This window comes from Peromyscus leucopus, chromosome 16_21 (genome assembly GCF_004664715.2).
Source record: "Peromyscus leucopus breed LL Stock chromosome 16_21, UCI_PerLeu_2.1, whole genome shotgun sequence".
NCBI classification, from domain to species: domain Eukaryota; kingdom Metazoa; phylum Chordata; class Mammalia; order Rodentia; family Cricetidae; genus Peromyscus; species Peromyscus leucopus.
In genome coordinates, this window is record NC_051084.1 from 58,243,314 (window position 1) to 58,270,209 (window position 26,896).

Consider the following 26,896-nt stretch of genomic DNA (forward strand, 5'->3'; position numbering starts at 1 on the left):
ATAATTCAGATATCACAAGAAATTATTGTTGCATTGCCCCATAGGAAAAAAAAAACTACATGTAATTTAGTTTCCGTGATTAAAAGACATGTGGGAAAGCCATGGAAAATGACCCAAAAAGTGATTTCCAGAACAGAATGGTAATTCTGTGAATGAAAATTCTTTAACCTTAAGGCTAAAAGATAACAGTACTATCAAGTAATGGGGACTTCCCTTAATCCAGCGGGTAACTAATGCTTCTGTAATGGAGTATCAAAAGAAAATAAGATGAGGTTATATTAAGAAAGTGGGCAATTCAACATGTGAATGGGCGTTAGGAGAAAAGATTCATTTTCCTCTGAAAAAATAAGCTACAAATTCTATTTGTGAAACAAAAGGCAGGTGAGGACTGGGTGACACCTGAAGGTCCCTTACTTCTTCAATTAATGTTAATGTCTGCATTGTCACTGGGACTTCTTTCTCCAAGGAAGCTGAGCCCTCAGTGTCCTCTCTCAGACCCGCGGCCCTTGTGACTGCCGGCTCTTGTTCTGCCCAGGCAGGGCGAATATGAATGGTTTATGTACACCTCTTCTAAAGTCTTTAATTTTCTGCCTCATTAGAAAGCAGAGGCAAAAAAACAGTTTAAATGACTAAGGAGCCCTGAAAACCAAGGGAAGGCAATTAAAAATACAGGCCTTCTCAATTCATTCTGATGCTAAGAAACTATTAGTTTCAATTATAGAGCATTAGGGTAGGGTTCAGAAGAGGCAATTAGCTTATGCTAAATGACTGTTTCTTAGTGTAGCTGAAAGCCAGTTCATTTACAGCTAGAAGTAATTGTTTAAAATAATTGTGTTCTGCTAAAATTATATTTAAAAAAAAACCCTCACAAAACAAAGTACTTGTAAATTTACTTCATATGTTAAAGAGAAAAAAATTAAGGTGGCAAATATTTCTGTCTAGGCATTAAAGATAGTAAACATATTTCATAATATTTATTTATTGGTGTGTGTTCACACGCACACTATGTGTGTTGGTACATGTGCCAGAGCATGTGTGCATGTGTGGAGGCCAGAGTGAAATTTGTAGGAGTCAGGGCTCTCCTATCATGTGGGTCCCAGAGATTGGACTCAAGCAGCCAGGGTTAGCGCCAAGCACCTTTCTAAGCTGAGCTATCTCAGCCTAAAGTGAGCTTCATAAATGAAATCATTTGAATCACTAAGATAATTTGTTTGTTTGTTTGCTTGCTTTAATAAATTGTGTGGTGAGGAGAAACATTAACATTTCTTCTTATTATGGCAAGACTGTACCCTCTTCTAGTTTTTTGTTTCAAAAATTAATCACCCATTTATTAGATTTTTACAATGTTAATATATAAAATATAAGCAAAACAAGTTTAAGGAGTCCAGTGGCAGATTTTAGTTATAAAGTGAATCCATGATTTTCTCAAAATGAATTCCAGACTAAAATACTGAGTTTGCTCTTGAGATAAAATTTAACTGAATGATGCTATACATGAAATTAATAACAAATGACTCAATAGTGACAAGAAATGTCTTGCATTAGTTGACAGATTTGTCTGGTGTCTCAGTCTGAGCTGAAGATGCTCAGCTGTTTGGAATAGTTTGAGACAGCAGATTAGAAATATCCTTTATAATATATGTGTCCAGTAAAAACATGATAGCAGTTCTTATTCAAATGGTCAGTTTAAATGACTGCATTCCATAATTCCAGGACAAGAGTAATTGGTGACAAAGTCCATGCTCACTAATGCAAAGTCCTGCTACAGAGAATGGCTAGCCAGGTGTGGTCGAGTCACAGCTGGAAGCCCAGGAGTTCAAGGCTAGCCTGGACTGCATGAGACCCTGAATCAAAGAACTATTACTTAAAGAATGTTTAGTTAACTTAGTTAATAATATACTTGTTCAGAAGTTAATTTTAAATCGAAAATTCTTATGCATCTTTTCATACTGAATAGTCTTTGAAATTTTTTATGGTTCTTTTAAGTTTCATTAACACATCGATTTTCTTGTTTCTTCTTGTATGTATGGGTATCCTATATCGGTGTGCAGGGCAGGAACTGGTTGGCTGGCGTTTGCCCCGTGTGACCAAATACATGTACAAAAGCCACAGAGGACGTCAAATGTCCTCCTCTACCACCCTCCATCTTATTCCCTATACATGCTCTTTCACCGAACCTAAATTTTGCTTTCTCCGCTAGGCTGATCACTAGAAGTCTAAGTGTTCTTCCTGTCTCTGACCTCAAACCTTCACAGCTTTTACAGGAGTGCCAAGGATCTGAACTTGGGCTCATATGCTGGTGCCACAGTCACCCTTACCCGCTGAGTCATCCTCCTGGTCCCAGCATGCTAACTCTCGGCATTGCATACTTGCTTTCATCTCAAAGTATCACGACATTAGTAACTGTCTAAGACTTAGTCGTTACATCCACTGGACCAACTCTAAAGGTGCTCTCATGAGCTGATGATGAGCCTCTGAGAGGGCCTGTTCAGTTAATGTTCTCTGTCATCACTGGGCACTTTCTCCAAGACCCATAGACACAGTATTGTGCTCCAAGCAGTCTGTAAAATGAATAAATGACTATGCCTGTGATGTGCCCCTTGGGAAAGCATCTTGTGTTAGGAAGTACTTAATTCGTAAAGATGCATCCCTCAGTGCTTAACAAAAATACGGAATGTATTTACCTTTTTTCTGAATGGCATGGATAATGTGTTCATTGCCTGTAATTTGCATTCTCTGTTCCAGTGTTTCTTAGGCTCCAGAGACACGCAGGAACATGTTTTATGTTTTTACGGCTGCCACTGGAATTCAGAGAGAGGCTTCTCATCTGCAGCAATGCTGAATATGTTTTCCTTTTACAAAATTAGATATCCTTCCTCCTACCAACCTGATTGAACAAATGACTCACTAACTCCAGATACAAGCAGAAAATGTATAATAATGAGGGTAACATAGGCTTCCTTCCTTAAAAAGTAAAAGTTACTTGTGACATTTTTGCCTACTCTAGAGTTTAAATGGTGAAATGAAGCCTGTGACAGTTTTTTCAGTAACTAAATGTCCCTGCTGAAATTGCAGTGTTATTTAAGTCACCTGCAACATGAGTCATCTGTCATCATGTACAAAAATATCACTCCTGTAAATGTTAGTGAATTGGAAGAGTATATACCCATTAGCTCACATGACCTGTGGGTCAACAACTAAGGGTTGTGTAGTCATATTGCTCTCCCACTAAATCTAGAGTCAGGTCACAGATAGCACTCTGGTCAGCTGTGGGTCCTAGCATTTTAATACTTGCCAGGGAAGGTGGACACCTCCAAATTCACTGTTACAGAACTGTCACAGGGCAAAATCACATGAGTGATCTCAGTGCATATTCCATGTCAACAACTTCCTCCAGGGTGAGCAACCAAGCAGCAACTGCAAAGCTCTTTTATAAACAATTCTTTCTGGTTACTCATTGTCCATTCTGCTTTTGCTTTTTTTTTTTTTTTTTCCATAAGAAAAGTCAATCCAGACATGACTCAAAACACAGGGATTGAGTTCTAACCACAGAAGGGGGTGCTAAATAGAAGCTAGGCAGTGGTAGCGCATGCCTTTAATCCCAGCACTCAGGAGGCAGAGGCAGGCAGATCTCTGTGAGTTCAAGGCCAGCCTGGTCTACAGAGCGAGATCCAGACAGGCACCAAAACTACACGGAGAAACCCTGTCTCGGAAAAAAAAAAAAAAAAAGAATATGTGAATAGATGTCAAATGGCTGCACATTCAACACATGGCTAGAAATGCTTCACATTTATTCTGAAAACAGTGAACCAAAGTTTTCTCCACAAGGCATAATCAAGTTAGTTAGACAAGTGTTCTGGCCACTCCACTGCTGGGTTCCAGGAACACCAGTAATTTGTAGACACTCTGAGCAACCCAGCTGCCCTCCTTCTGTCTCCAAACAAGTTCATGCAATTGATTCTATGCTCTATCAGAAACACAGCAGTCAGACCTTGGTATCTTATATGTGCTTAAATCAGTAATTGAATTTCTTTCAACTCCTTATACAAATGTTGGGAAATACTTGGACATAAAGACCCTTCCGTCACATGATGTATCTCTTTCTTTCCTAAATGAAGAGAGGATGGCTGGGTTTCTATCCCAGCTGAAGCTGCCAGCAGCAATGTTGTCTGCTCAGGCTCATGGGAGGCCTGGCCCACCAGGGAAGGACGGGTTACCCGGACCCCCAGGAGACCCAGGACCCCAAGGTAGGACTACAAATGTAATATGATGCTTGCCAGATTTTTTTAAGCCTCAGTATTTATAACATGCTAATTGCAATTAAAATGTATATGTGTGGTATGTATAAAATGGCTTGTTATGAACTATCTTGTTCATATTTTATTTTCTAGTGATAAATGTTATTACTACTTCAGATTTAAAACTGATATGCCTGCTACTCTGAGTTCTTTTTTTTTTTTTTTTTTGTTTTTGTTTTTTGTTTTTTGTTTTTTCAAGACAGGGTTTCTCTGTGTAGCTTTGCGCCTTTCCTGGCTGAGTTCATTTTAATAATATCCAGTCTGACAATAAATGCAATGCTGTCCGCTGCTCTATCATTGTTATATAGGAATCCTACGGTTGTTTCTGTCTCCCTCTCACTGTCAGGCAAGTGTCCTCTTCAGAAAGTCTTAAAGAAACTGAAGGCAGAGTCAGGAGATTCTGCTACAAATGGTCATTTGGAGCTAACACCTAATTGTGGGGAGTTTAGAGTGACTGTAGATTAGATTATAGATGATAACTTTGAAAGTATAGACATAATCTTCTTTTCATTTGTATTCATTTCTGAGAATTTCATAAATGTATACAGTGAAATATAATGATATCTACTCCCCATTTCCCCATCCAAGTATCCCCATGGCCCTTCAACATGACCCCCAAATTCCTATCTTTTTTTTAATAACTCATTATGTCTAGTTTGTGTTACCCAGATGTAGAACCTTCCTCAGACATGTGAGACTAACAGCGGACACACCCTCCATTAAGAATGAGTACTCCATCCCCAGCAGGTAGCCACTGCCAATAGTTCCCAATACGGGGTGGGGCCTGGAGGTCATCTACTCCACCTCTGCCACAATCTCTGGATAGCTTGATCTTGGGTAATTATGATAACTTTTGAACTTTAAATGATACTTTGTATGACTTCTAAAGTCTTTAAAGACAAACTTATGTTGGCAAAAAAAAAAAAAAGTGTCCCACTGATGACAACTTGAGAGGACAAATGCTCTTCAATTTTGCTTAAGTTATTCTGACACAACTATTCTGTAAAAATATGGTTAGCAATCTGCGAACTGACTGGACAGGTCTGCACTCATGTGATTCATGAATTCTGACAGAGAAATGCCAGATTTAATAACTATGAGCCATGAGAAGCAAGATTAGAGACACTGTAGCCCTAGGCACCTCAGCTACCACCAGAGTTATTCCTAAGCATTCTGGGAAGGTCACCTTGCTGGAGTTGAGTCAAATTCTACTCCAGAATCCATTTTCAATTACTGTCTATGCATGGGCTCCACTTGAGGACAGACGGTACAGCCCACATTCCCACATTCCCAATTCCTGTACACAGAAGGGACAGAACAGCAGACACTAGTATAACCATTCTCAGAATTAGCCACAAGGTCCCACTACATGAAGAAGATGGACCCCAGACACCAGGGAGCTGGTTGCCAGATTCTGGCTGAAGTCTATAATGGCTCCCACTCAGCCACAATGCTCTGCTAGCCTGTGGAAGAAATGCGAGGCTTGGTAGCATAGACACTTCAGCTTGAGTCCCTTGGCTTGCTAGAGGCAGTTGTCTCTGGGCATTTGGATGCAGTCAGCACGGAGATGGGGAGCAGTAGAAACTGCTTCCGAGGCATGAGGCACTGTCACCTACTGAAGGCTTAGCAAGGAAGGAGATTGCTAGTCTGAGTCACGGTGAGCCTGCCGTGGTTGGAGCCTCAAGAGAAAGGCCAGTTAGACCAAAGGCAAGGCAGTAGATAAAGACCCAGTAGGCTGAGCTAGCTGATCAGAAGGTGAGAGCCATGTTGTCCTAATGGGCCATGCTGTAAGGAGGTTGACTGCAGGGATGTTCTCACAGACTGATTACTGAAGACTGATCAGAACTTTTGCACAGATATAGATGTGTGGTCGGGGTTTGATATCCAGTCCTAGCCACCTGAGCACAGATGCTTCGATCTTCTGCAAAGATCAGTACTTCCTCTGGTTGTTCTTGTCACTGATGAGGCTGCCTGGGTATACTTCCATTCCACAACAGACAGCCCAGAGGGAGTAGCTACCATGAAGCCCTCTTGCTGACCTCTAAACTCATGGTAAAAGAAAACCTACTACACCTGACTGTTGTGAAAGACATGAGTCACATGAAGTTAAATGGGAAGTTAGCATAAGATTTGGTCTCTCTGCTCAGTTTCAAAATCACTGTAGTTTTCTTAAATATTCATCTTCCATTTATCTTAGGTCAGGAGGTTTGACTCATAGTTGAAGAAAAGGAAAATATGTAGACTCAGAGGCAGCCTTCTGGTCGTATACACTTTTATAGGGTAGTTATTATCTTTTATTCATTGAGTCTCTTCTAAAGTCAGAGTGTATGAGAGCTGGAAAGACTTTTAAATGCCATCTGAGTATGTGATACTCAAACCACATGAAGAATAAGCCCAGTGGATACCAGTAGAAAATTTTGGATGGATCCTTCAAACCTTTGTAGTCCAAAAGAACACACAAGATGGAAAATACAGTACAGTGACCTAGTAAAACAGTTCCGACTACAGTCACCTTACCAACACATGCTCATAGCTCTAGGCACCTTCCCAGGTCATGGGAAGCCAGTCTGGAAGGTTCTTTGTCAGAGGCAATTCTAAGTCAACAGTGTTAGTGAGGTTTCTGAAAACAAGACTCATATTCACTACATAACCAACTGATCAAAAGATGAGGATCTTCCCTTATGCAAGAGATTTCTGTGGGTTTAGCCTGCTGCTGTGTGTACATCAGAGTATGACTTCTAATAGAGATCTGAAATGTGATTCTTGAGTTTGAAGGAATTCCCCACATGATTTCCAGTTTTCTTTAAGATAAGTTCTACAAAAATGGACAAAACTTCTGTCCCGCCAGAGTTTCTGACAACAAACACACTTAGAAGTTGATGCATCTGCTTCTGTTTCCCTCATGGGGCTTCTGACAGTGAATATAGCTTGACTGTAAGCTGTTGATTGACACTTCAACTCTTTGTAATGTTAAGTTTGCCCGAAATACAGCAGAAAAATAAAGTTTTCAAAAGAAAGTGAGATTTGTTTTAAATGAATTTTTCTGATAGCCAGACTGTACTGATGACCCTAAAAGCCACAAAGAAATCTCATGGAAGAATCAAAAGAAGGGGAGAGGGAGGAGGAGGAGGAGGAGAAACAGATGAGAAGGTAGCAACCACTGTCTGGTGTTTGCTGCTTCTCTGAGTGGGCATTAGAAATCTGGTAACAAGTAAATACGAGGTTCTCAGAGGATGGAGCCACGTATATGCCTTCAATGTTCTTCTCTATTCAGCTTAAAATGCAGGACAAAAGCAGCCAGGCCAGCCTTTAATGCTGTTGCTGGACTAGCCCTCTTCATTGTGAGGACAGAGATTGACAACAGGGTGAAGTGTAGAAAGGGGCAGGAAATGTGTCTGCTGAGTGATGATTCAGGGTGCACTGGCCACTTGGAATTCTGTCCAAGGGTGGCTCGCTCTTAAGAAGTGCCTAAAGGACGCATGTATGAGTTCTTAACAGTACTTGTCGGCAAAGAAAGCCATTTTTAAAGTAAATTAATTTGAAATATGCACCACGAAAGGGGCCCTTTTATCACCTTCATTATCTTCATATGTTTAGTGAAGGATTTTTAAAAAAAAAAAAAAATCAAAGACCTTGTAAAGTGTCCTGTGTTTATTCTGCGAAGTAGGATACTGTAGAAGCAAGGAGGAAATTGATATGAGGCCATCAGAAATGTGCCCAGGGGAGGCCATTCTCCTATGAAGACTTACTAATGAAAACCCGTGGATGTTCTTCCAGTCACCCGGACTTCTTAAAGGACAGTGAATGCTTATTAGGGAAGATTCTGAAGGCAGCCATTTTGTTTGTGTCCTCTGCGACTCCCAAGGGGGGATGACTGATGTCTTGTTGAAGTCAAAAGCACTTCTATAGGATATAGAATTTTTTTAGCCCTTCTGCAGAGCTGTGGATGTCGCCTTCCCATTGTGCATGGAGAAAACATTGCTCAGTGTTCTGTCACTCCTGGAAGAGGTCTGTAACACAGGACCCGATTGCCACAGCTCAAGAGCAATGGACCTGAAAAGCCTAATCCAGCAGAGTTCTTCTAAATAAATGATGACAAACTTTCCTAACAAAACTCACCTTCTTGGGTGAGCTTTTGTGGAAGAATTTTTACGAAATGTTGTTGATATTTTAAAAAAGAGGAGTTGATTAAAACCTTGAGAAATAGGTTGGCACACTTAAATGCCTCTCTCATTTCAGAAAAAATCTCACATGTGGAGTTACTAGAAGATAATGAGGAGGAGGACTGGGAGGAGGAAGAGGAGGAGGAAGAGGGGGAAGAGGAGGATGTAGTCTACATATCCACCCCCACCAATTTTAACAAGACAATACTGGGAATCACTGCTCTTCTTTTTGAGCTTTTAAAGTTTGGGTATCATTAGCTTCTAAATCAAGAAAAACCTTTTCCCCCTGTTTTTAATCCAGTGGCCCATATAGGATAGTTGATAGCCCTAGGATAGTTCTGACCTATCAAAACCATTAGCAATGGAGACCTTTAGAAATAAGAGGACAAGATTGTAAGCAGAAATGGCTGAAGGGCTCAGCAGTCAGTTAGTGAACCAGAACCAGGGAAACTGAATGTGTGTGTGTGTGTGTGTGTGTGTGTGTGTGTGTGTGTCCATATGAATGCAATACCCTCAGAAGCCAGAACTATTTTCTGAGTTCATGTTTTGTATGCTGCTTCTTCAATCATCATGTATTAATTTCCATTTCACATTTATCATACATTAAACGTAAGTACCAAGTTGGTACAATAAAGCATGGAGGATCTTGCAAATACACAGCTGATATATAAAGTTCCAACAAACTAAGCTTTTGATAGTGAGGTTTTTGGCTCTATAGGTAATACTTAAATGTATTGTCCATATCTTCTCTTCTATGTTTATGCTAAGTGTGTGATCCCTCTTCAACAGAAATTCTGGTAGGAATCTAGGTACAGGAAATAGGAAAGATGTATACAGAAAGAATTCTGTTTTGTATGAGAACAAGATAGCATAATAATACATACTTTATTAAATGAAATAAATAATCAATAATAATTAACTGAAATAAAAGGAGATTGGTAGAATACTAATTGGGGTCAAATCAGTTAAGATAACAACACAAAATGCTTTACTATGACAGTTTATAAATGGAAAGGACCAAAAATTTTAACAATGCTAGAATATAAGAGATTGAAAAGTCCCCAAAGTACTGTCAATGTGTTATTAGAGATTTATTATTATCATCATCATCATCATTATCATCATCATCCTGGAACTAGCTTTGTAGACCAGGCTGACCTTGAACTCACAGAGATCCACCTGCCTCTCCTTCCCAAGTGCTGGGATTAAAGCCATGCAACACCACCACCAGGCCTTTTTTTTTTTTTTTTTTTTTTTTTTTTTTAATAAATCTCACTATCAAAAGCTTGGTTTGTTTTAACTTTATATATTAGCTGCATGGTTATCAGATCCTACATACTTTATTGTACTCAACCTAACATTTATGTTTAATGCATGACAAATATGAAATGAACATTAACGTCTGAAGAGTGAGGAATCAGCACACACAGCTGTTTGAGCTCAGTGGTAGAGCATTTTTCTAGCAAAGCTGAAGGCCTTGGGTTTGGTCCTCAGCTCTGGGGGACACAGAATACAGTACTATCATGTGCATGTTAGTGTTGCATACTCTTCTTGTCTCTCTCTTTATTTCTCTCACTCAGGCTACCGAGGACAGAAGGGAGAAAGAGGTGAACCTGGAATTGGGCTGCCAGGGAGTCCAGGTCTTCCTGGATCTTCAGGTAATAGACATATTATCTTGACAAATGCAAGCCTCTCAGAATAGCCCTCTTCTCCCCTGTGGACCTTACCAGTTCGGTTGAATGACCTGTGGTGGTTGGAGAGAGGGAGGCAGACAGGATCACATGTGATCTGCATTCTCATGGTGTATTTTTATTTCTTTAGCAGTGGGTTTGCCAGGCTCACCTGGTGCCCCAGGGCCTCAAGGACCCCCAGGACCCAGTGGAAGATGCAATCCAGAAGATTGCCTCCATCCTATGACCCCTGCCCATCAGCAGGGGTAGAAAATGAAAAAACTACAGAAGGAGGAAGACTTCATTCCTGGTGATATTGCCATGCCCTTAGAGCTCTCGATACGAGCTTCCCAATCACGTGCTCTAGAGGCTTATGATTTCTGGACTGCTTTCCTTTGCTGGTCTTTTTTTTAATTCTGATGTTGGGCAGACATCCAAAGCCACCATCTGAATCCTATTCTGACAGTAATTGCAAACCAGCATTTTCAGGTGTTTCCCAACTTCGTTCCGTATGTTTTGCTTTACTGTGGCTCTGAGTTCTACTCAGTTTCATGTGAAAAAGGCAAGCAAGCTTGTCACCGCTTCTTCAGAAGTCACATGACGTGATTTGGTACCCAGACGACATACACTTCATAAACTCATCTGCATGATTAGACTTTGATTTCTGAACTTTAATTTTTCAAGTTTATCTTGATATTTTCTTCATCTTTCAATTTACTGTTGTTGCTTAACATTTTCATTCTGCTCTTTTGAGACTGAGACAGTGCATTACTACTGTTGACTGTTTGTTCTATGACTGATTTTCACAAGAAGTCTTATACCATCCTACATTCATTCTATTTATGCAGAAAAACAGGCAATAAGAGATTCACTTTTCATTTATTTTTCAAAAAACAAACCATGGGAGCTCTTTATCAGGGAGCCCCCAAACTCATCATTGCCAACTGCTGAAATGGTTTTGTGGCTTCCTAGCTGTGAGCTCCGTTTGAAGCACTCCTCACGAACATATGCTACATGAAAATGGAAGACACCAGCTGACCCTGTCAGTGAGTCTCCGACAGAGAACAGAAAGTGGTTTTCCCTAAGAGGTGTTTGGTGGCAAAGGCAAAGCACCAGTCTTTGGTACATGGTGAGCTTTAGGAGCCTGGCAAGACCTTGGTGCTCTTTGATGCATTGTTCTTCTGACTCTGTGATCCCCAGACCCACCATCGGAGCAAAGCACGGGGTTTGTAAGGACTGGAACAGTGCAAAGTGAGGATGACGTGTCAACAAATACATGCAAGTACGTGAAGCACACATGGTCCTAAGGAGAATACCATTTTCTCAGGAGCTCCAGAAAGAGGTCGAGTTCAATAGAAGAAAGCCAGACCCACCACGTGAAAATCACTACATGCTTCAAAACCCTATGTTCTGGTTTTGGAGATTTAGCTTAGTGGTAGAGGGCTTTTCTGGCAAGCTCAAGGCCTTAGGTTTGGTCCTCAGCTCTGGGGGGGGGGGCAGAAATTAAAATAAAATAAACCAAACATATACTCTGAAAGGAAGCAAAATTCCAGTGGACTTAACTGAATTACCCAACAGTATTTTTTACTTCCTACCTATTCATTGTTTGGAGAACTTTTTGTGGGAAACAACTGATTTTCTAGACTATTCAGCACAAGGATGTTGCGGGGATCTAGCTGGTTGGATCCCACAGAAGCTGAACACGTGCCACCAGAGCCCTCTGGTCACAGAGACAAGTTCACACCTCAAGGAACAGCACATATTCCACAGGACAGGGTGATGTCTTCTGTCTATTAATCGAAACAGACAATGGGTTTAGAAAAGCAAGCCCACAGAGAGTGGGCAGAGCTGTGAATGGTTTTCCTGGGAAGCATGCCTGATATAAGGCAGAGGTTGTTTAAATGCACCCATGATTTGAACAGGTTTTCACTGACAAATAGATGAGCTGCTGGCCAGGTACTGTCAACATGGCTGTGCGTAATATAGCTTTTTGGGTATTTAATATTGAGTTTGGCTGTATATTTCCATCCAAGTTTATTTATTTTCCAAGTCTACTTTATTTATTCTTCATGTTTTAAACATTATATTGCTTATTCCTTTATTTTCTTTCTTATGCAATACTTGCAATGGTGCTGTGTTTTAAAATCACAAAATTAGAATATGCAAACATTTGCATATGTATCTTCATAATCACATGATAATCTACCCCCAAAATGTACATAAGGTGAAAAGATGGTGCTATATGTATATTTTGAGCTTTCGATTTGTTAAATTTTCTGAAAACTTACAACTTACCTGGCACATATTAATTTACTTGAATTTGCTGTAAAGCTAAGACTTTTATATGTTTTCAAAGATTATTTTTCATATTAATTGACTGGTTATTTATCCTTTTGCCTTTTGGCTTACACAAAAACTATTTATTTTATAGTTTTAATATTTTCATGGACATTTGGCTGGTGATCAATGCATTTGGGGGTTTTTTAGTTGATCAGTTCATATGTATAAAAAGATGCAGTTCATTTTCTTGCTTGGTAAATTGCATCATTTACATTCACTTCAGGTCCACAGAACAGAAAGCTTTCTTACAAATTGTATAGAATTCTTCCTTTATTCTTCTTCCTTTTTCCAATTTCTGTGAATGTATGACTGACTTATTCCTGTTTCAAGGATTTATATTTGATCACATGACTTGAGGAGTGTAGGGGATAAATATGTTACATGATGTATATTGAGAAGAGGCCTGTCACCATGATTCAAGTTCATTTTTTAAAAACTGGGACATGTGACTAAGTCTGACATGACTAGAGAGCTGGGACTGTACTTCAATAGCACAAACCCTCAACCCACTGTTATTTATCTTGAAAGCTGTTTTTTTCTGTCTCAGTTCTGTTCATAACAAAGGGCTACAAGGTCTAGCTAATATAACAAAGAGATTGGCAGGTACTCAACCCTTCAATAAAAATAAACAGGATAATTTGGTCCCCAAAGTAGGACAGGAAATGTTCCTCTAAATAACCATTTATTTCATTTAAAAAAAAAAAGCTGTTTACTTCAGGTGTTATCTTTAGCAAAGGAGAAGAATTATTAATTTTCTCTCATTTGTACTACAGATATGTTTTAAATACAAAATAATTACAGACCATGATGACAATATTAAAACTGTTTTTTTTTTTTTCATAAACAAGGATTTTAGAATTCAAGTTCTAAATTTTATGCCAGTTGAGTTAGGGCTATTCTCAGTTCATTTTTCTGGCTTTTGAAGTCAAAAGAAAGAGAGTGACCTGGGCATGCGCACACTGTTCTTGCCAACTGAAAGCACTGACCAGTACCTCCTACCACAACAGAAGCACAGTCAGTCTTGAGTTTTTCATCTTCTTACCTTGATCAGAGAGCTGTTGAATGACTTTAACCTCGTGTGCTTTTTTTCTGTCTTTCATGATATAGTTGAAAATTAAAGATTTGCCTATTTATGAAGCTTAACGAATTATTTCATGATATACTGCCTAGACAAATTACCATCCGATGTTGAGTTTATAAAGTAATCTCAATGGCTATGTCTTAGACTTTAAATATGGTTTAGTTCTTCTGCTAAGCTCTTCTGTGGCCTCTCTCATTTCTGAGAAACTTATTATATACCTCCTTTTGTCCACAAGATGGTGTTGGAGGCAATTTGTTCAGAACGGAACAGACTCACAGAAGTCTAAAACCTAGAAAAGTCTGGTGGACGCTTAAGTCAGACATTGGCCTTGGCACTTTCTTTGTTTTGTAAATAGTCTTTGTAAACTATATTTCATTTAATTAATTTGTGGGGTTTTTTTTTTTCAGAATTTTCAGTATCTTCGTGAGGCAGGCACCATAGCATTTGGCTTGTGGGTTGTTTCATTTTTATTTATTTATTATGTATATACCCATATGTGACATGCAAATTTGCCATAAGGTTGTCTTATGCTACTCTTGTATTTTAATGACTAATGTGCACACACCTAAGTATGCATCCTCCCCTGCAGACAGGGCAGATATTCTTTTGACAGTGAAACACATTTAGCTTAACACAAGAAGTAGACAAGTTATACATTACACAATGTCTAAACTCCTTATTGCTCAAGATAAATTTTGCAATTAAATTTGTACAATGTCTATTTTTCTAGAAATATGTAGTGACAAAAAAAGTAAGAAAACTGATTTTCAAAATGCCATCTTTTTTCTAATGTTGGTAATACTGGAAGCAGGTGCAGTGATATTGATGTTATTTAAATGACCTAAGGAAAAGTTGAACAGACTTGACACTTGCCCTTGTTCTCAAATTATTTTCTGCACTTGTCTGGACATATCTACTGTGTGAAGACACACAGGGTTTTCTCTCCTGGCTTTGGAATACAGCATACACTCCCTTTTTCTTCCATTCCTCTCCGAGATTAAACAGACCCCAGTGAGGAGATTCAGAAGAGTTTAAATAGTACCCTTTAAGCCGTGAGCGTTAGTGTCATGGTGTAGCTCATTGACTTGTATTTCTTCATCAGTCAGTGTGTAAAGTAGCATTTGTTGCATTAAATTTGTTCAATGAGTGGGAGTTACAGGAAACAGGAAAAGAGGTGGTTTCTGTTTTTATTTACTGATGTAACTGGAGCTATCATGTCAACATTCCACTGAACAAAACCATGTAGAAAATGGCATCAGTTTGGTTGGAGTGAATGAAGCTCCAGGCAGACACAGAGAACACTAATTCAGACAAGCAGACCAGCAAGAAAATAATTCTCCAAAAGACAAGGTGAAACTTAGTCCAGCAAGGAGCAGCTCCATGGAAAAATTTTCAAGTTTAATTCCGGTAGTGATATATGGTGTGAGTCAAGAAGTCGGCTACTTGCTTCATAAATTTGTCCAAAGTGAATGCTAGTAATGTAGGCATCACTAAACTTAGGGCTAACTACTGAAATTTTAACACAAGGCTGGGTGTTGCTTGACGATAATAAGTTTACGAGCATAAGGATGCAATTTTACAACTTTTTATTTTGCTGTGGTACTTACGGTGTATTTAAAGGATAAATACTTGTGGTGAATTTGCATTCAGATTGTGTTATGGAATATTTTATAACTATTTATTTTTAAAATAACATTTAGGAGGTATTTTTCTCCATTTTGTTTGTTCACTATCTTACCTCATCAGCTATTTAAGGTTTATTTTATTACACTCACATTAAGTGAAATGCTACTCACTTCATTATAAATTCCAGTGAATATACGCTTGCAGACCTTGGTTCCTCTAGCTTCATTATGCGTCATGAACGTCTTACCTCTTTCAGCAATAAAGGAATCGACTCTAAATCGGGGAACTCTAAGGGGCAATTCTTAACACGGTGTCTATACTTTAGGCCTCAGTAGCCGAAGGTCCACTCCAATTCCATTCTGTTAGGTCTTGGCCACTCTGAGACTTCACAATCACTCTCAACCCAAGAGCAAGCTCCACAGCCTCCAGGGAGCCTGAGACTGGTCTACTAGGAGGCTAATATTTCTACCACACTGGTGCTCACAGTTTGAGTTTGTCATCTGCCTCCCTTGGAGCCTATGAAAAGCCTGGTATATTGATTTCAGATGAGAATTACAAACAGAAACAAAAGTCAGAGTGAGCCCACAATGATGCTCTCTTCTAACAGAGATTAAAATCAAGTTAGACTCTGCTAGAGAGAACTCTTAGAAAGCTAAGAAGCGTCATGATTAACGTTCCTCATATAATAAGTTCCTTAGAGTGGCAATAACTATTTAAATACACAATGTGTTTTCTAACAGAAATTAATTAATTAAAATATGTCAGTGGCTTTAAGTGTCTAGATGGACTAGCTAATGACTTCAAGAGTTCTTAACTACTCTTACCTTCATATTCCCTTATTAAGTGGGTGCTCTCTAAATAATATTGTTGCCTTCTCATAAGCAACTGTGAACTTGGAGACCAAGTAAAAACATGCCAAAATAAACTTGAAAAGAAGACACAAATCCCAAAAAGTTTCTTGGAGTCATTTTCCCCATTTGTTCTCTTCAGTTACTAAGGTAGCATGAAAGACAACACACAGAAGCATGGGAAACAGAGTTAACATGAATTGCCATTTGTTAAGACTACAAATGTCTATCAGACAGCATCCTCTTTCCAATAACCAGATCTGCCAAGCATGTTACAGTTCTTTGGATAATCTTCTAAGTACCATTTGAGCACGTGTATTAATATACAGTATTATAACCAGCCAATTTGTACGTAATATTTGCTGAGACATTGGTACTTAATGTTTGGCATCACAAGTTCACTAAAAACAACTTAAGTCATAACTGAAAAGTATATATTTAAACGATAACCTGTAAGTCTTAAGCACAAATATTATCTTACAGTTTTAAGATTGTATATGGCCATTTTCCATTTGTACTAAAATAAGTAACTCACTATCATTTCGTTTTTATTGCTCCTTTTATACTCCCTTTCCCAGGGTTACCAACATGTTTAAAGTAATTCTCTTGATATTTGGGATTATTTGTGTCATGAGATATTTTCCACCAATATTGGTTCACTTTAAACCTGGAGATTTTATACCTCAAAAACATTATATCTCCAAAATTGAATAATTCAACCGCAGGTGATCTCCAAAGCAGGGATTAAAATTAAGCACATTTGGAGTCAGATCTAATAATGTTTAAGGATAGCAATATTGGTTCAACCAGCTTGAAATATAAAGTATTTCATGTCGGTCACCAAACGATATGACTACTCATTCATACTTTTCTGACAGACAGAAAATAATTACCCAAAATCCTTCAGCGAATTTATGTGCTCAGACTGGAAAATGGTTTTCATACTTCTTAACTAACCTGTTGGCTATCTGGAGTAAACATCAAATCATACCTCCACGGGAGCACTGAGTAGAAAGAAATCAGAAATTATTTGCTCTTGACTAATGTGCCCGTTTCTGAGCAACTTCAATTACCTACACATACCCCTCTTGACACGTTCTCTGATGGACACTATCCAACTTTTAAAACCATATCGAAGGAGATATGGAGATCTCTGTTCTGCTGGGGATGCATCCCAGGTCTGCCTGGGTTTAGCAGCTGTCTTTCATGGAGAGCATTCACTAGGCACTTTTCTTTGCAAGTTTTTCATCAAATATTAGTGCTTCTGTAAACATTTTATTTAACTGAAATAGACAGTGGGTTGGTTGTTCCTGCCATTTGGGATGTGCTAGCTTTGCATAAGCTGTCTGTAAGTGGCTGTCCCCAACATTACTTATTGTATCTTGTGGATCTTGTTGTACAGCCTGGATATGTATCAGGTTTGTGTAACAGTTGGGTGAACTGATATTTGAAATTTTATTTTTTTTATTTCTTATGAATATGATGTTAGAGGACTGAAGAACATGTTTAATTGCTTCATTTTCTTTCCTTGTATTTGATTATGTCACTCCAATTAAAATAAAAGCACTTTGATGAAAAGATCATTTCTTTGCCTGTTTGTGTCATAGCTCTAGAAAGTACGTACCATTTTTACATAATATGCCATAGAGAACTGTAACAGATGCTTCCACTTCTAAAAACTATCTCCCAAGCAGGAGGAAGGACAATCTAGATAAGTGGTGCTAATCTATGTAAACCAAATTGTAACCTTTCTCTTTAAGAAGGATTCATAGGGCTCGAGAGATGGCTCAGCAGTTAAGAGACTGGCTATTCTCCCAGAGGACCAGGGTTCAATTTCCAGTACCCATACAGCAGCTCACACCTGTCTGTAACTTCAGTTCCAGGAGACCCAAAGCCCTCACACAGACATACATGCAGGCCAAACACCAATGCACATAAAATTTCAAAAAAAATAAGGATTCATGATAGATGCACAGAACTACATACTAGAAACAATTTAAAGAAATCCCATAATACAGATTTCATGTTTGTTTTAACCAAACAACTCATATATGAAAAATTCACGAGACACATTTGGCATAAAAATACCACAGGAACCTACTCTTCTTTGATCTGAGTTTCATAAACTAACTGAGGAAACTGACCTTGGACCTATTGTCTCTGTGTGGGACAAGTCTCAAAGATGCATTGTGACATAGTAAATACATTAGCTCTGGTTGGTAGTTCCAGTACATGTTGATGGAATAGCAAGTCAATGTGTTCATGTAAACAGTGATAAAGTACTTGAATGGTCAGGACATATCGATTGTTAAGAATATAATCTCTTTTAAAGGGAGAGGTGGGCTCTAATACACTAATATTGGGGATTTTAACCTCATTTTCCACAATGGACAGATCATTCAGACAGTTTGTAAAAGAAAACCAACTAACCCGAATCATACTAGACTCAACAGACATTTACAGAACATTCCAAACAGTGGTAGTAGAAAAGACATTGTTTAGTTTTTATATTTAGAGCATATTCACTGTGCTTTGTGTTTGGTTTTATGTAGACAATCTTGTCCAGTTGATGACATATCCACCCCTTACCATTTCTGCCCTTTAGTCCTTCTCTTCGATTCCCCAGCTGCTCGTGGACGGCCCTTCCCTGCTCTCCCTCTTTCACGTCATCTGTATACATACATATAAATGTATAATATATCTACATATATTATATATAATATACAATGACTATATAAAGATGATTTTATGGACCTATAAAGAGCCCTAGGACCCACAAGAGAGAAAACACGATATTTTTATTTCTGCATCTTATTTACATTACTTAATATGATCTCCAGCTCTATCCATTTTCCAGGAAATGACATCACTAAGTTTTTCTTTATGGCTCAATAAAACTAACATTCTATATATACTTCACATTTCACATTTCCTTTATCTGTTCCTCCGTTGGCAGACACCTAGACAGATTCCCCAATTTGGTTATTGTGAATATTGCTGCTTAACAAACAGGGATCTGTAGCTGTTTGTTACATACCATCTCTCTGGTATGTTGACTGGTATACACCCAGAAGTATGATAGCTGGGTCATATAGTTGCTCTATGCTTAGGTTTTAGAGACACTACTACAATTAATTCCACAGTGGCTAAGCTAATTTACATTTGGATCAGCAGTGTATAAGAATTCACCCTTCCCCACATCCTCCCTAGCATTTGCTGCTAGGTTGTTTTAATTTTTTGTTTTTGATAAGAGTGACTGGGAGGAGATGGAATCGTCATGTAGTTAATTTTTATTTCCTTGATTGCAAAAGTTGTTGAATACTTTTCATATCTCTTAAAATTTGGAGGGGAATAGTGTACCACGCATTTTCAACATATTCACCTCCCCTCCCCCAAACCCTACCTACTTACCCAACTTTGTGTCCTCATTTTTAAAAAAACACATCAAATCCAGTTTGTGCCACCCGTATACTCTTGGGTTTATGACCATCCACTGGAACATGGTCTGCCTACCAGGGACCACTCCCTCAAAGAAAACTGACTCTCCCTCTCTCGTAGCTCTTTGGCTAGAGGTGGGATTTTGTGCCCACATCCCTTCTCCATAACAGGAATTTTCTCTAGACTGAGCTTGCGCAGGTCTTGTGTATTCCATCACAGCTGCTGAGCTCATTCATGCACCTGCTCATTCTGTCCAGACAAGTATTTCACTCTAGTCAGCCACTGCTTCGGACTCTTAAAATACTTCTCCCTCTCTCCTGCAATGGTCCCCTAGTGTTTATGGCCATCTTTTGCGATTGGATAGTTCCTGGCCCCTCGCATATGTCACCATGGTTTACATAAACATGCTGTTTTTCTATTTTTATTACTATCTAAAAATGCCTTTTGAAAACTGTCAATTCATTTCATCAGAACATTGACTGGCAATTGATCCAATGATTGGGGTTTTTGGCATTTAGTTCTTTGAGTTCTTTATATATTCTAGAAATTAATCCTCTGTCAGTTATGTAGGTAGCAAAGATTTCCCCTATGCTTTGGGCTATCTAACTACCCTAATGGTCATTGCCTTTGCTGTTCAAAAGCTTTAAAAAAAAAAAAAGATGTATTTATTTATTATGTATACAGTGTTTTGCCTGCATATGTCCCTGTAGGCCAGAAGGCACCAGATCTCATTATAGATGTCTGTGAGTCGCCATGTGGTTGCTGGGAATTGAACTCAGGACCTATGGAAGAGCAGCCAGTGCTCTTAACCTCTGAGCGACCTCTCCAGCCCTCAATAGCTTTTTTAATTTCATGTAAATCATTTTGTCAATTCTTGACTTTATTTCTTGAGCTATTGCCATTCTTTTCAGAAAGTCCTGTGTACCCCTGTCTCCTGGAGTCTCTTCACTATATTTTATTTAAATAGTTTCACATTTTCAAGCCTTAAAGTATTTTTACTATTTGGAGAGAGGGACCTCATTTCATTCTCCTACATGTTAGACACTTTTCCCACTACTATTTACTGAAAAGGCCATCTTTTATCCAATGTATTTTTTGGCATCTTTGTCATAAAAAATAAAACAAAAACAAAAACCCCCGAGTGTCTGGGTTTAATTCTGTGCCCTTGTTGTATTCCACTGATACATGTGCTGCTGTGTGGGAGACCCATGCTGGTTTGGTTACTGTTGTTCAGTAGTGTAAGTCACAATCGGCTAGTGTGGTGCCCTCCACAATAATCTTCTTGCTTGTGATTACTTTGGTTGTCTGTAGTCCTTCATGGATCTATGTAAATTTTAGGACTTTCTCCAGGTTCTGTGAAGAATGTTACTGAAATTTTTTGAGGGATCACACTGGATCAAGAACTCACGTTTGGTAACATAGACATTTTCACTATATTATTTTTACCAATCTGTAAGCATGGAAAGGTTTCCAACATTCTAGTGTTCTTATTCTTTCTCTAGTGTCTTGATATTTTCCTTGCAGAGGGCTGTCACACCCTTAGTTAGGACCATTCCTATTTATTTTTTGCACTATAGTGAGATTGTTTTCCTGACTTTTTTTCTCTGTGTGTTCATTATCAGTATGTTAGAAAGTTCCTTACTTTGTATCCTACTTCACTGAAGGTTTGCTGATTCAAAGGGCTTTCTGATGGGCTCTCATGTTTATTATACATAAAATCATATCATCTACAAATAGGGATAATTTTATTCCTTCCTTTTCTATTTGATTGTGCAAATTGTTTCTCCAATAAATGAGTGAGATCCAAAATATGTAGGAAACTAAACTGAACAAGACAAATATCCAATTTTAAAATTGCCAAAGAATACAGATACTTCTCAAAAGAAGTCAAGACATATAAATCACCAGCGAGTGCATGAAACAAAACCTCAGTGATCAGTAGAGAATGTGAAACAAGCCACAATCCAACTGTACTTCGATGGCTATCATAAAAGAAAAAACTGACAAATGGTAGCAAGGACGTAGAGAAAAGAGAAGTCCTACAGACTAGTAGTGAGATTGTAATAGAATCATTATGAAAAAGTGTGGAGATACAAAAGTATTTTTTAAAAAACACTACAAGTACAAATAACATAAAATTCAACCACTGTGTGTGTGTATATATATATATATATATATATATATATATATATATATATCCCAAAGAAGATTAAATAATTTTAACAACAAACTCCTGTCCATTAGTAACAAACACTCCGTGTCTATTGCAGCAGCACTGTGCAATAGCCAAACTATGGAACCAACATCTGTGCCCTTCAGTGGATGAATTAACAAAGAAATGTATCTTTGTATGTTCAGGCATGAAAACAATGGTGTCTTGTTGATGGGACTATGAATGGATGTAGAGACCATCATGTGACATGGAAAGACAAATGCCACATGTTCTTGCCGTTCTGTGGAAGCTAGAATGGAATTGTGGTCCCTGGAGACTGGGGTGTGGGGAACAGGAGACAGAATGGGAAGGAGTTTCATACAGGGCATCAAAACCCAGACTGGAGGAATTGGAGTTCATTTTTAACCTATCAGGGTAACTACTGGGTGAAGTCATCTATGATGAATTTCAAAATGACTAGAGCACACAATTCCCAACACATAGACCATAATAACTGAAGAAATGGAATATTGCCCTGATTTAATTATTATACATTGTACACATGTATTTAATTATCATAATGTAACCCTAAACTATCTAAATTTTAAAAGAATGTGGTGCCTTAGGTAACTTGCTTTGTAAAACTAATAAAAAGTGGTAAATCATTTTTGCATCAATGAGGCTCCAAAAGGGAGCTAACAACTTCTGAAATGAAGGTGTGGTCCTAACCTAGAAACCAAGCCAAACTAGATTTATAGGGCTCTGTGAACTCTCTGAAATACTATACAAAGTGCACACACATTCTTCTAAAGGAAGTGAGCTTATAGTTTTCATTAGAATTTCAAAGAAATCCATTAAGTCTCTCAGCACATACACACATACACGCACTCACACAATCTGTCACAGGGTAACCCTATGGACCAGTAGAAACATTTCAGATTTTTCTGGATGGAATAAACCAATAATATAAATACATTTTTAGAAGTAGCAATACATCAAAATTTTAATGTATATAAACAAGTTCAGTTAACATTTAACCACATTGAACATGACTATTTCTTTAGAAACATACATAAGATTGTGAAACCATGTTTATTTGTTCTTTGGTTCAATCAGAGATGTTACCTCAAACTTTTAAAATAAATAATGTCAGCAATAAAATGCACTCATGTCAGGGTATTAAAATTACTTCTTTACTTTCACATAGGAGATCTTAAAAATGAATGGGTTTGGGATACAGTACATACAAGTCACAAATTCAGAATAAAGATGGAAACCACTGTATGATGTAAAGAGATCACATCTGTGACAAATCCCTGATGGAGATTTTAAGCACCAATTTTATTGAATGTAGTGGGGTTTCTTCCTTACTCTCCTAGTAATACTTGATATAGCTGAATTAATAATCCAAGAGCAGTATCTAGATTGAAATGAAGATAAATACAGCAACCGAGGTAAACTGGACAGTTGTTTTTGTTTGTTGGCACAGTGGCCCACAATAAATCACATACTTATTTATAACACACTAAAGTTCAAGATCCTGGGAAGAAGATCATAAATTTGGCTAGAGGGAATTTCATTTTTGTCTGATGACTCCCCTGTCTTCCTTCCATTGATAAAAAACAATATTCACTGAATAGCACCATTGTTCTAAATCTGATTGTCAAGTAGGACTTGTGGAATCACGTTGAAGATGAAACCTTTTAGTCTTAGCCCCGGCTTTGGATGTTATTTCTCCCCCATGCTCCTCTACCAGGTACAGTTAGAGTAGAGGGCCTATAACGCTAAGGCTTTCACTTCTCAGGCCCTTTGCTAAATGCTCGTTGACCAGCCTGCAGGGTGCAAGAGGCTGGCTCACAGAAACCGGGAGGACCTGGAGGACCTGGGGGTCCAGGCACACCAGGAATTCCTGCCACTCCTGGGGGCCCTTGCTCTCCATCTCGGCCATTTTTCCCATAGCTGGCAGGGCCTGGATCACCTGAAACAGATAAAAACCCGAATGTGTGATCAAGCTGTTGATTAGCAGGAGATACTAGACCGAACAGCCTAGCAGTGTGCAACAAGATGCTTAGCAAATGCCCTTGGAGATCACGCATGATGAAGAGATGGGGAACCCCACTGGTGAATGTGGGGTTCATAGAAATCAAAGGCAGAAGGTGATTTCCATGTATGTCTCTCACATTTCCATCATAGTGGCCTCTGGCTATATATGTTTACTGAGTACTGAAATGCGGCTGGCCCAAACTTAGGTGAACTGTAGGCATAAAATAAAGCTGAAATTTGAAGGCTTACCATGGAAAAGGCATAAAATATTTTATTAAAAAATTTTAGACTTACTGCCTGCTGCAATAGTATTTTGAACCTAGTGGGTTAAATAAATGCCACTGGATTCTCTCAATTTATAATGTAGTTATGCTGAGAACATAGTTAAGTAAAAAAAATTGCACCCAACCTTCAAAACATGACTTAGCAACCCAGCACACTGCAGGGTAGCAGGTCTTTTCATCAGTGAATGCACAGCCAACTTTGTGCCTCCTGGCATCAAGAGAGAATATCATAGCATGTATCACTAATTCCATAAAAAGATCAAAATTCAGAAATTTTAAGTGAAGTTTCTACAAAATTTGTCTCACTTCATGTCATCACAAAGTGGAAAACTCTGAGGCTAATCATCTTCCATCAGGGACTAGCTGTATTATTAAAGTTCATTTCACTTGACTCTGCACCTTGGCTACTGGAAGATTCAAAATCACACGTGCTATGCTGACTTACGGCTCACATTGTCTTTCTCATGGGCACTATTAATTTCTAATAGTGATCCATACCTAGACAAAGATAAGCATAAATAAGAAATTAAATATATACGGACTTCAGGATGAAAGGTTTTAAGTTTTAACTGTGCCATTTATGAACCATTAGAATGGGCAAAAGAAAAAGAATCTCTGATTTCATCATCCACAAAATGGGATGATGTGTTTGTTATCGTTAATTTCTGTGAGTGAGAGCATCAGTTAAATGGGGGACTGTCTCAGTTATTAAATATTATTTATTAATGTCCTTTAGAGGACCACACCATGCTGCCTACAAAAAAAATTCCATAATCTTACCCTGACATGAGTTTCACCATAAAGAGTTCCTTGTGGGCATTTCTTTCATTGTGTGTGCCCAGTAGGGCACATAATCTGAGACACAGTACCCACAACCAAGAGGACTTTCTGCTGAATGTGTCCCCCTTTGCCTCAGTAATGCTTTCATCCTGTTACCACAAAAGTGATCCTAAGAACGCAGTGTAGAGGCAGCTGCATCCGCTAGGACAATCTTGTTACAGGGATCCTTATCTGTCTCAGCTCCCTTATCTCAGGCACTCACTCTGTGGAGAAGCTGAAATCCAAATCTTCACATCCAATTACACATTTTCCTAAGTAGAGGTACTCTCCTGCTTTTTCCAGGGTCTTCAGTCTTTTTTTTTTTTTTTTTCCTATTTTAGTGATCTAATTACATACATCTTACTGGAATGACCTGGTCATATTTAATGGTACTATTATTACATATCTCACATAGTTTGAAGTACAGGCGGGTGGGAGACCCTATTTTACACACATCTTATTCTTCTGTGTGTTTTACATCAAGCCCTGCACAAAGCAGTGTTAGAGGGCAAACCATTAGCAAGATTTAAGGGAGAATAATTATCTTCGAATTATGCATCTCGAGGCTGTAGTTAAGCAGGAATGTGTTATTTCCAATAAATTATCTCATAGGCTTTTATCCAACTATAAGTTGAGATGAAGCAGGTGATTATGCATTTCCTCTAATGGGAAAAAGGCTTTTCCTCATCCACAGCACCTATAGATAAGGCTGTCACAACCGCTCCTGCAGCAGAGACCTCTCCATCCCCTGACATTAGAGACAGTTAGAGGTTGAGTTGATTTTTTTTTTTAGTTTAAAAAAATAGGCCACCTCTAACTACATATAAAAGGTGATTTTCGTGGACCTTATCAATAGCAATGGCCCACTGAAATATGTCAAATCTGTCCATCAAAACCAGGAGAAAATGACCGTGCTCACAGAAGAAGTCAAAGTCTAAAGACCATGGGGGGGGGGGGGGGGGTTGGCAGGTAGTGTAGATTAGGCCAACCTCTAGGCAGGTAGTGTAGATAAAGCCAACCTCTAGGCAGGTAGTGTAGATTAAGCCAACCTCTAGGCAGGTAGCATAGATAAAGCCAACCTCTAGGCAGGTAGTGTAGATTAGGCCAACATCTAGGCAGGTAGCATAGATAAAGCCAACCTCTAGGCAGGTAGGGTAGATTAGGCCACCTCTAGACAAGTAGAGTATATTAGGCCAACCTCTAGGCAGGTAGGGTAGATTAGGTCACCTCTAGACAGGTAGAGTAGATGAGGCCAACCTCTAGGCAGGTAGTGTAGATTAGGCCACCTCTAGGCAGGTAAGGTAGATTAGGCCACCTCTAGACAGGTAGATTAGACCAACCTCTAGGCAGGTAGGGTAGATTAGCCAACCTCTAGGCAGGTAGGGTAGATTAGGCCAACCTCTAGGCAGGTAGGGTAGATTAGGCCACCTCAAGGCAGGTAGGGTAGATTAGGCCACCTCTAGGCAGGTAGCATAGATAGGCCACCTCAACCCACAGGCCAAATCTTATTTTTAAAAATGGCCATATTAGAACATAGGCATGCTCATTTGTTTGCATATCATCTGTAGCTATTTTTGGAAGGCAAAGCCATGGCTGAGTGGCTATCACAGAGAACCCACACTCAAAGCCAAGAACTGTAACCCTGTAGAGAGAAGAATTCTTAGCAACAAATGTCATCAACCAACAGGCCTAGATTAGGAAATGTCCCACTGTCTTTACTAAAAGAAAATAAATAGTATGAGCATAATGAAAAGGACTAGTGTCCTGTGCCCATTTGGGGGAACACCAGAGGGGAGTGACTGGGTGGTCGCTGGAAGATGGACCCCAGCACTGCTCCTGCTAGCAGCTGCCACAGGGAACACCAGCCAGTGATTCAAATAAGACCTTCCCATTTTTGCTGTAAGTAACTGTTTCAAATTTTTACTTCACATTAGTAAATTAGTCCCCTCCCTGAAACGTTAAAGGGAATTTGTTCAGCCAGATGTGGGGGCCCACGCCTTTAATCCAAGCATGTGGGAGGCAGAGGTAGGTGGATCTCTATGAATTTGAGCATCATGCCCAACATAGAGAGTTCAAGGCCAGTCAGGAGTGCAGAGTAAGACCCTGCCTCAAACAAACAATAACAAAAACAGAG

The 26,896-nt window shown here is 38.9% G+C and overlaps 2 protein-coding genes across 8 annotated transcripts in view; one reads left to right on the forward strand and one right to left on the reverse strand.

The window, feature by feature from the left end:
• Col19a1 (collagen type XIX alpha 1 chain) overlaps positions 1-17,590 on the forward strand; it is a 329,361-nt gene extending 311,771 nt beyond the window's left edge. For 2 of the 5 annotated variants that reach the window (XM_037199723.1, XM_037199719.1), the window contains exons 48-50: positions 4,119-4,247; positions 10,042-10,119; positions 10,283-17,589. In XM_037199723.1, coding sequence (XP_037055618.1) covers positions 4,119-4,247; positions 10,042-10,119; positions 10,283-10,401 — 326 coding nt within the window. In that variant the 3' untranslated portion in view covers positions 10,402-17,589. Of the gene's footprint in view, positions 1-4,118; positions 4,248-10,041; positions 10,120-10,282 lie in introns of all 5 variants that reach the window. The other 3 variants (XM_037199721.1, XM_037199722.1, XM_037199720.1) reach the window with 2 other exon arrangements.
• A 5,200-nt stretch (positions 17,591-22,790) lies between these two features.
• Positions 22,791-26,896, reverse strand: part of Col9a1 (collagen type IX alpha 1 chain) — an 86,153-nt gene continuing 82,047 nt past the window's right edge. For all 3 annotated transcript variants that reach the window (XM_037199841.1, XM_028867989.2, XM_037199842.1), the window contains one exon: positions 22,791-23,594. In XM_037199841.1, the coding sequence (XP_037055736.1) occupies positions 23,410-23,594 (185 nt within the window). In that variant the 3' untranslated portion in view covers positions 22,791-23,409. The remainder of the gene's footprint in view (positions 23,595-26,896) is intronic.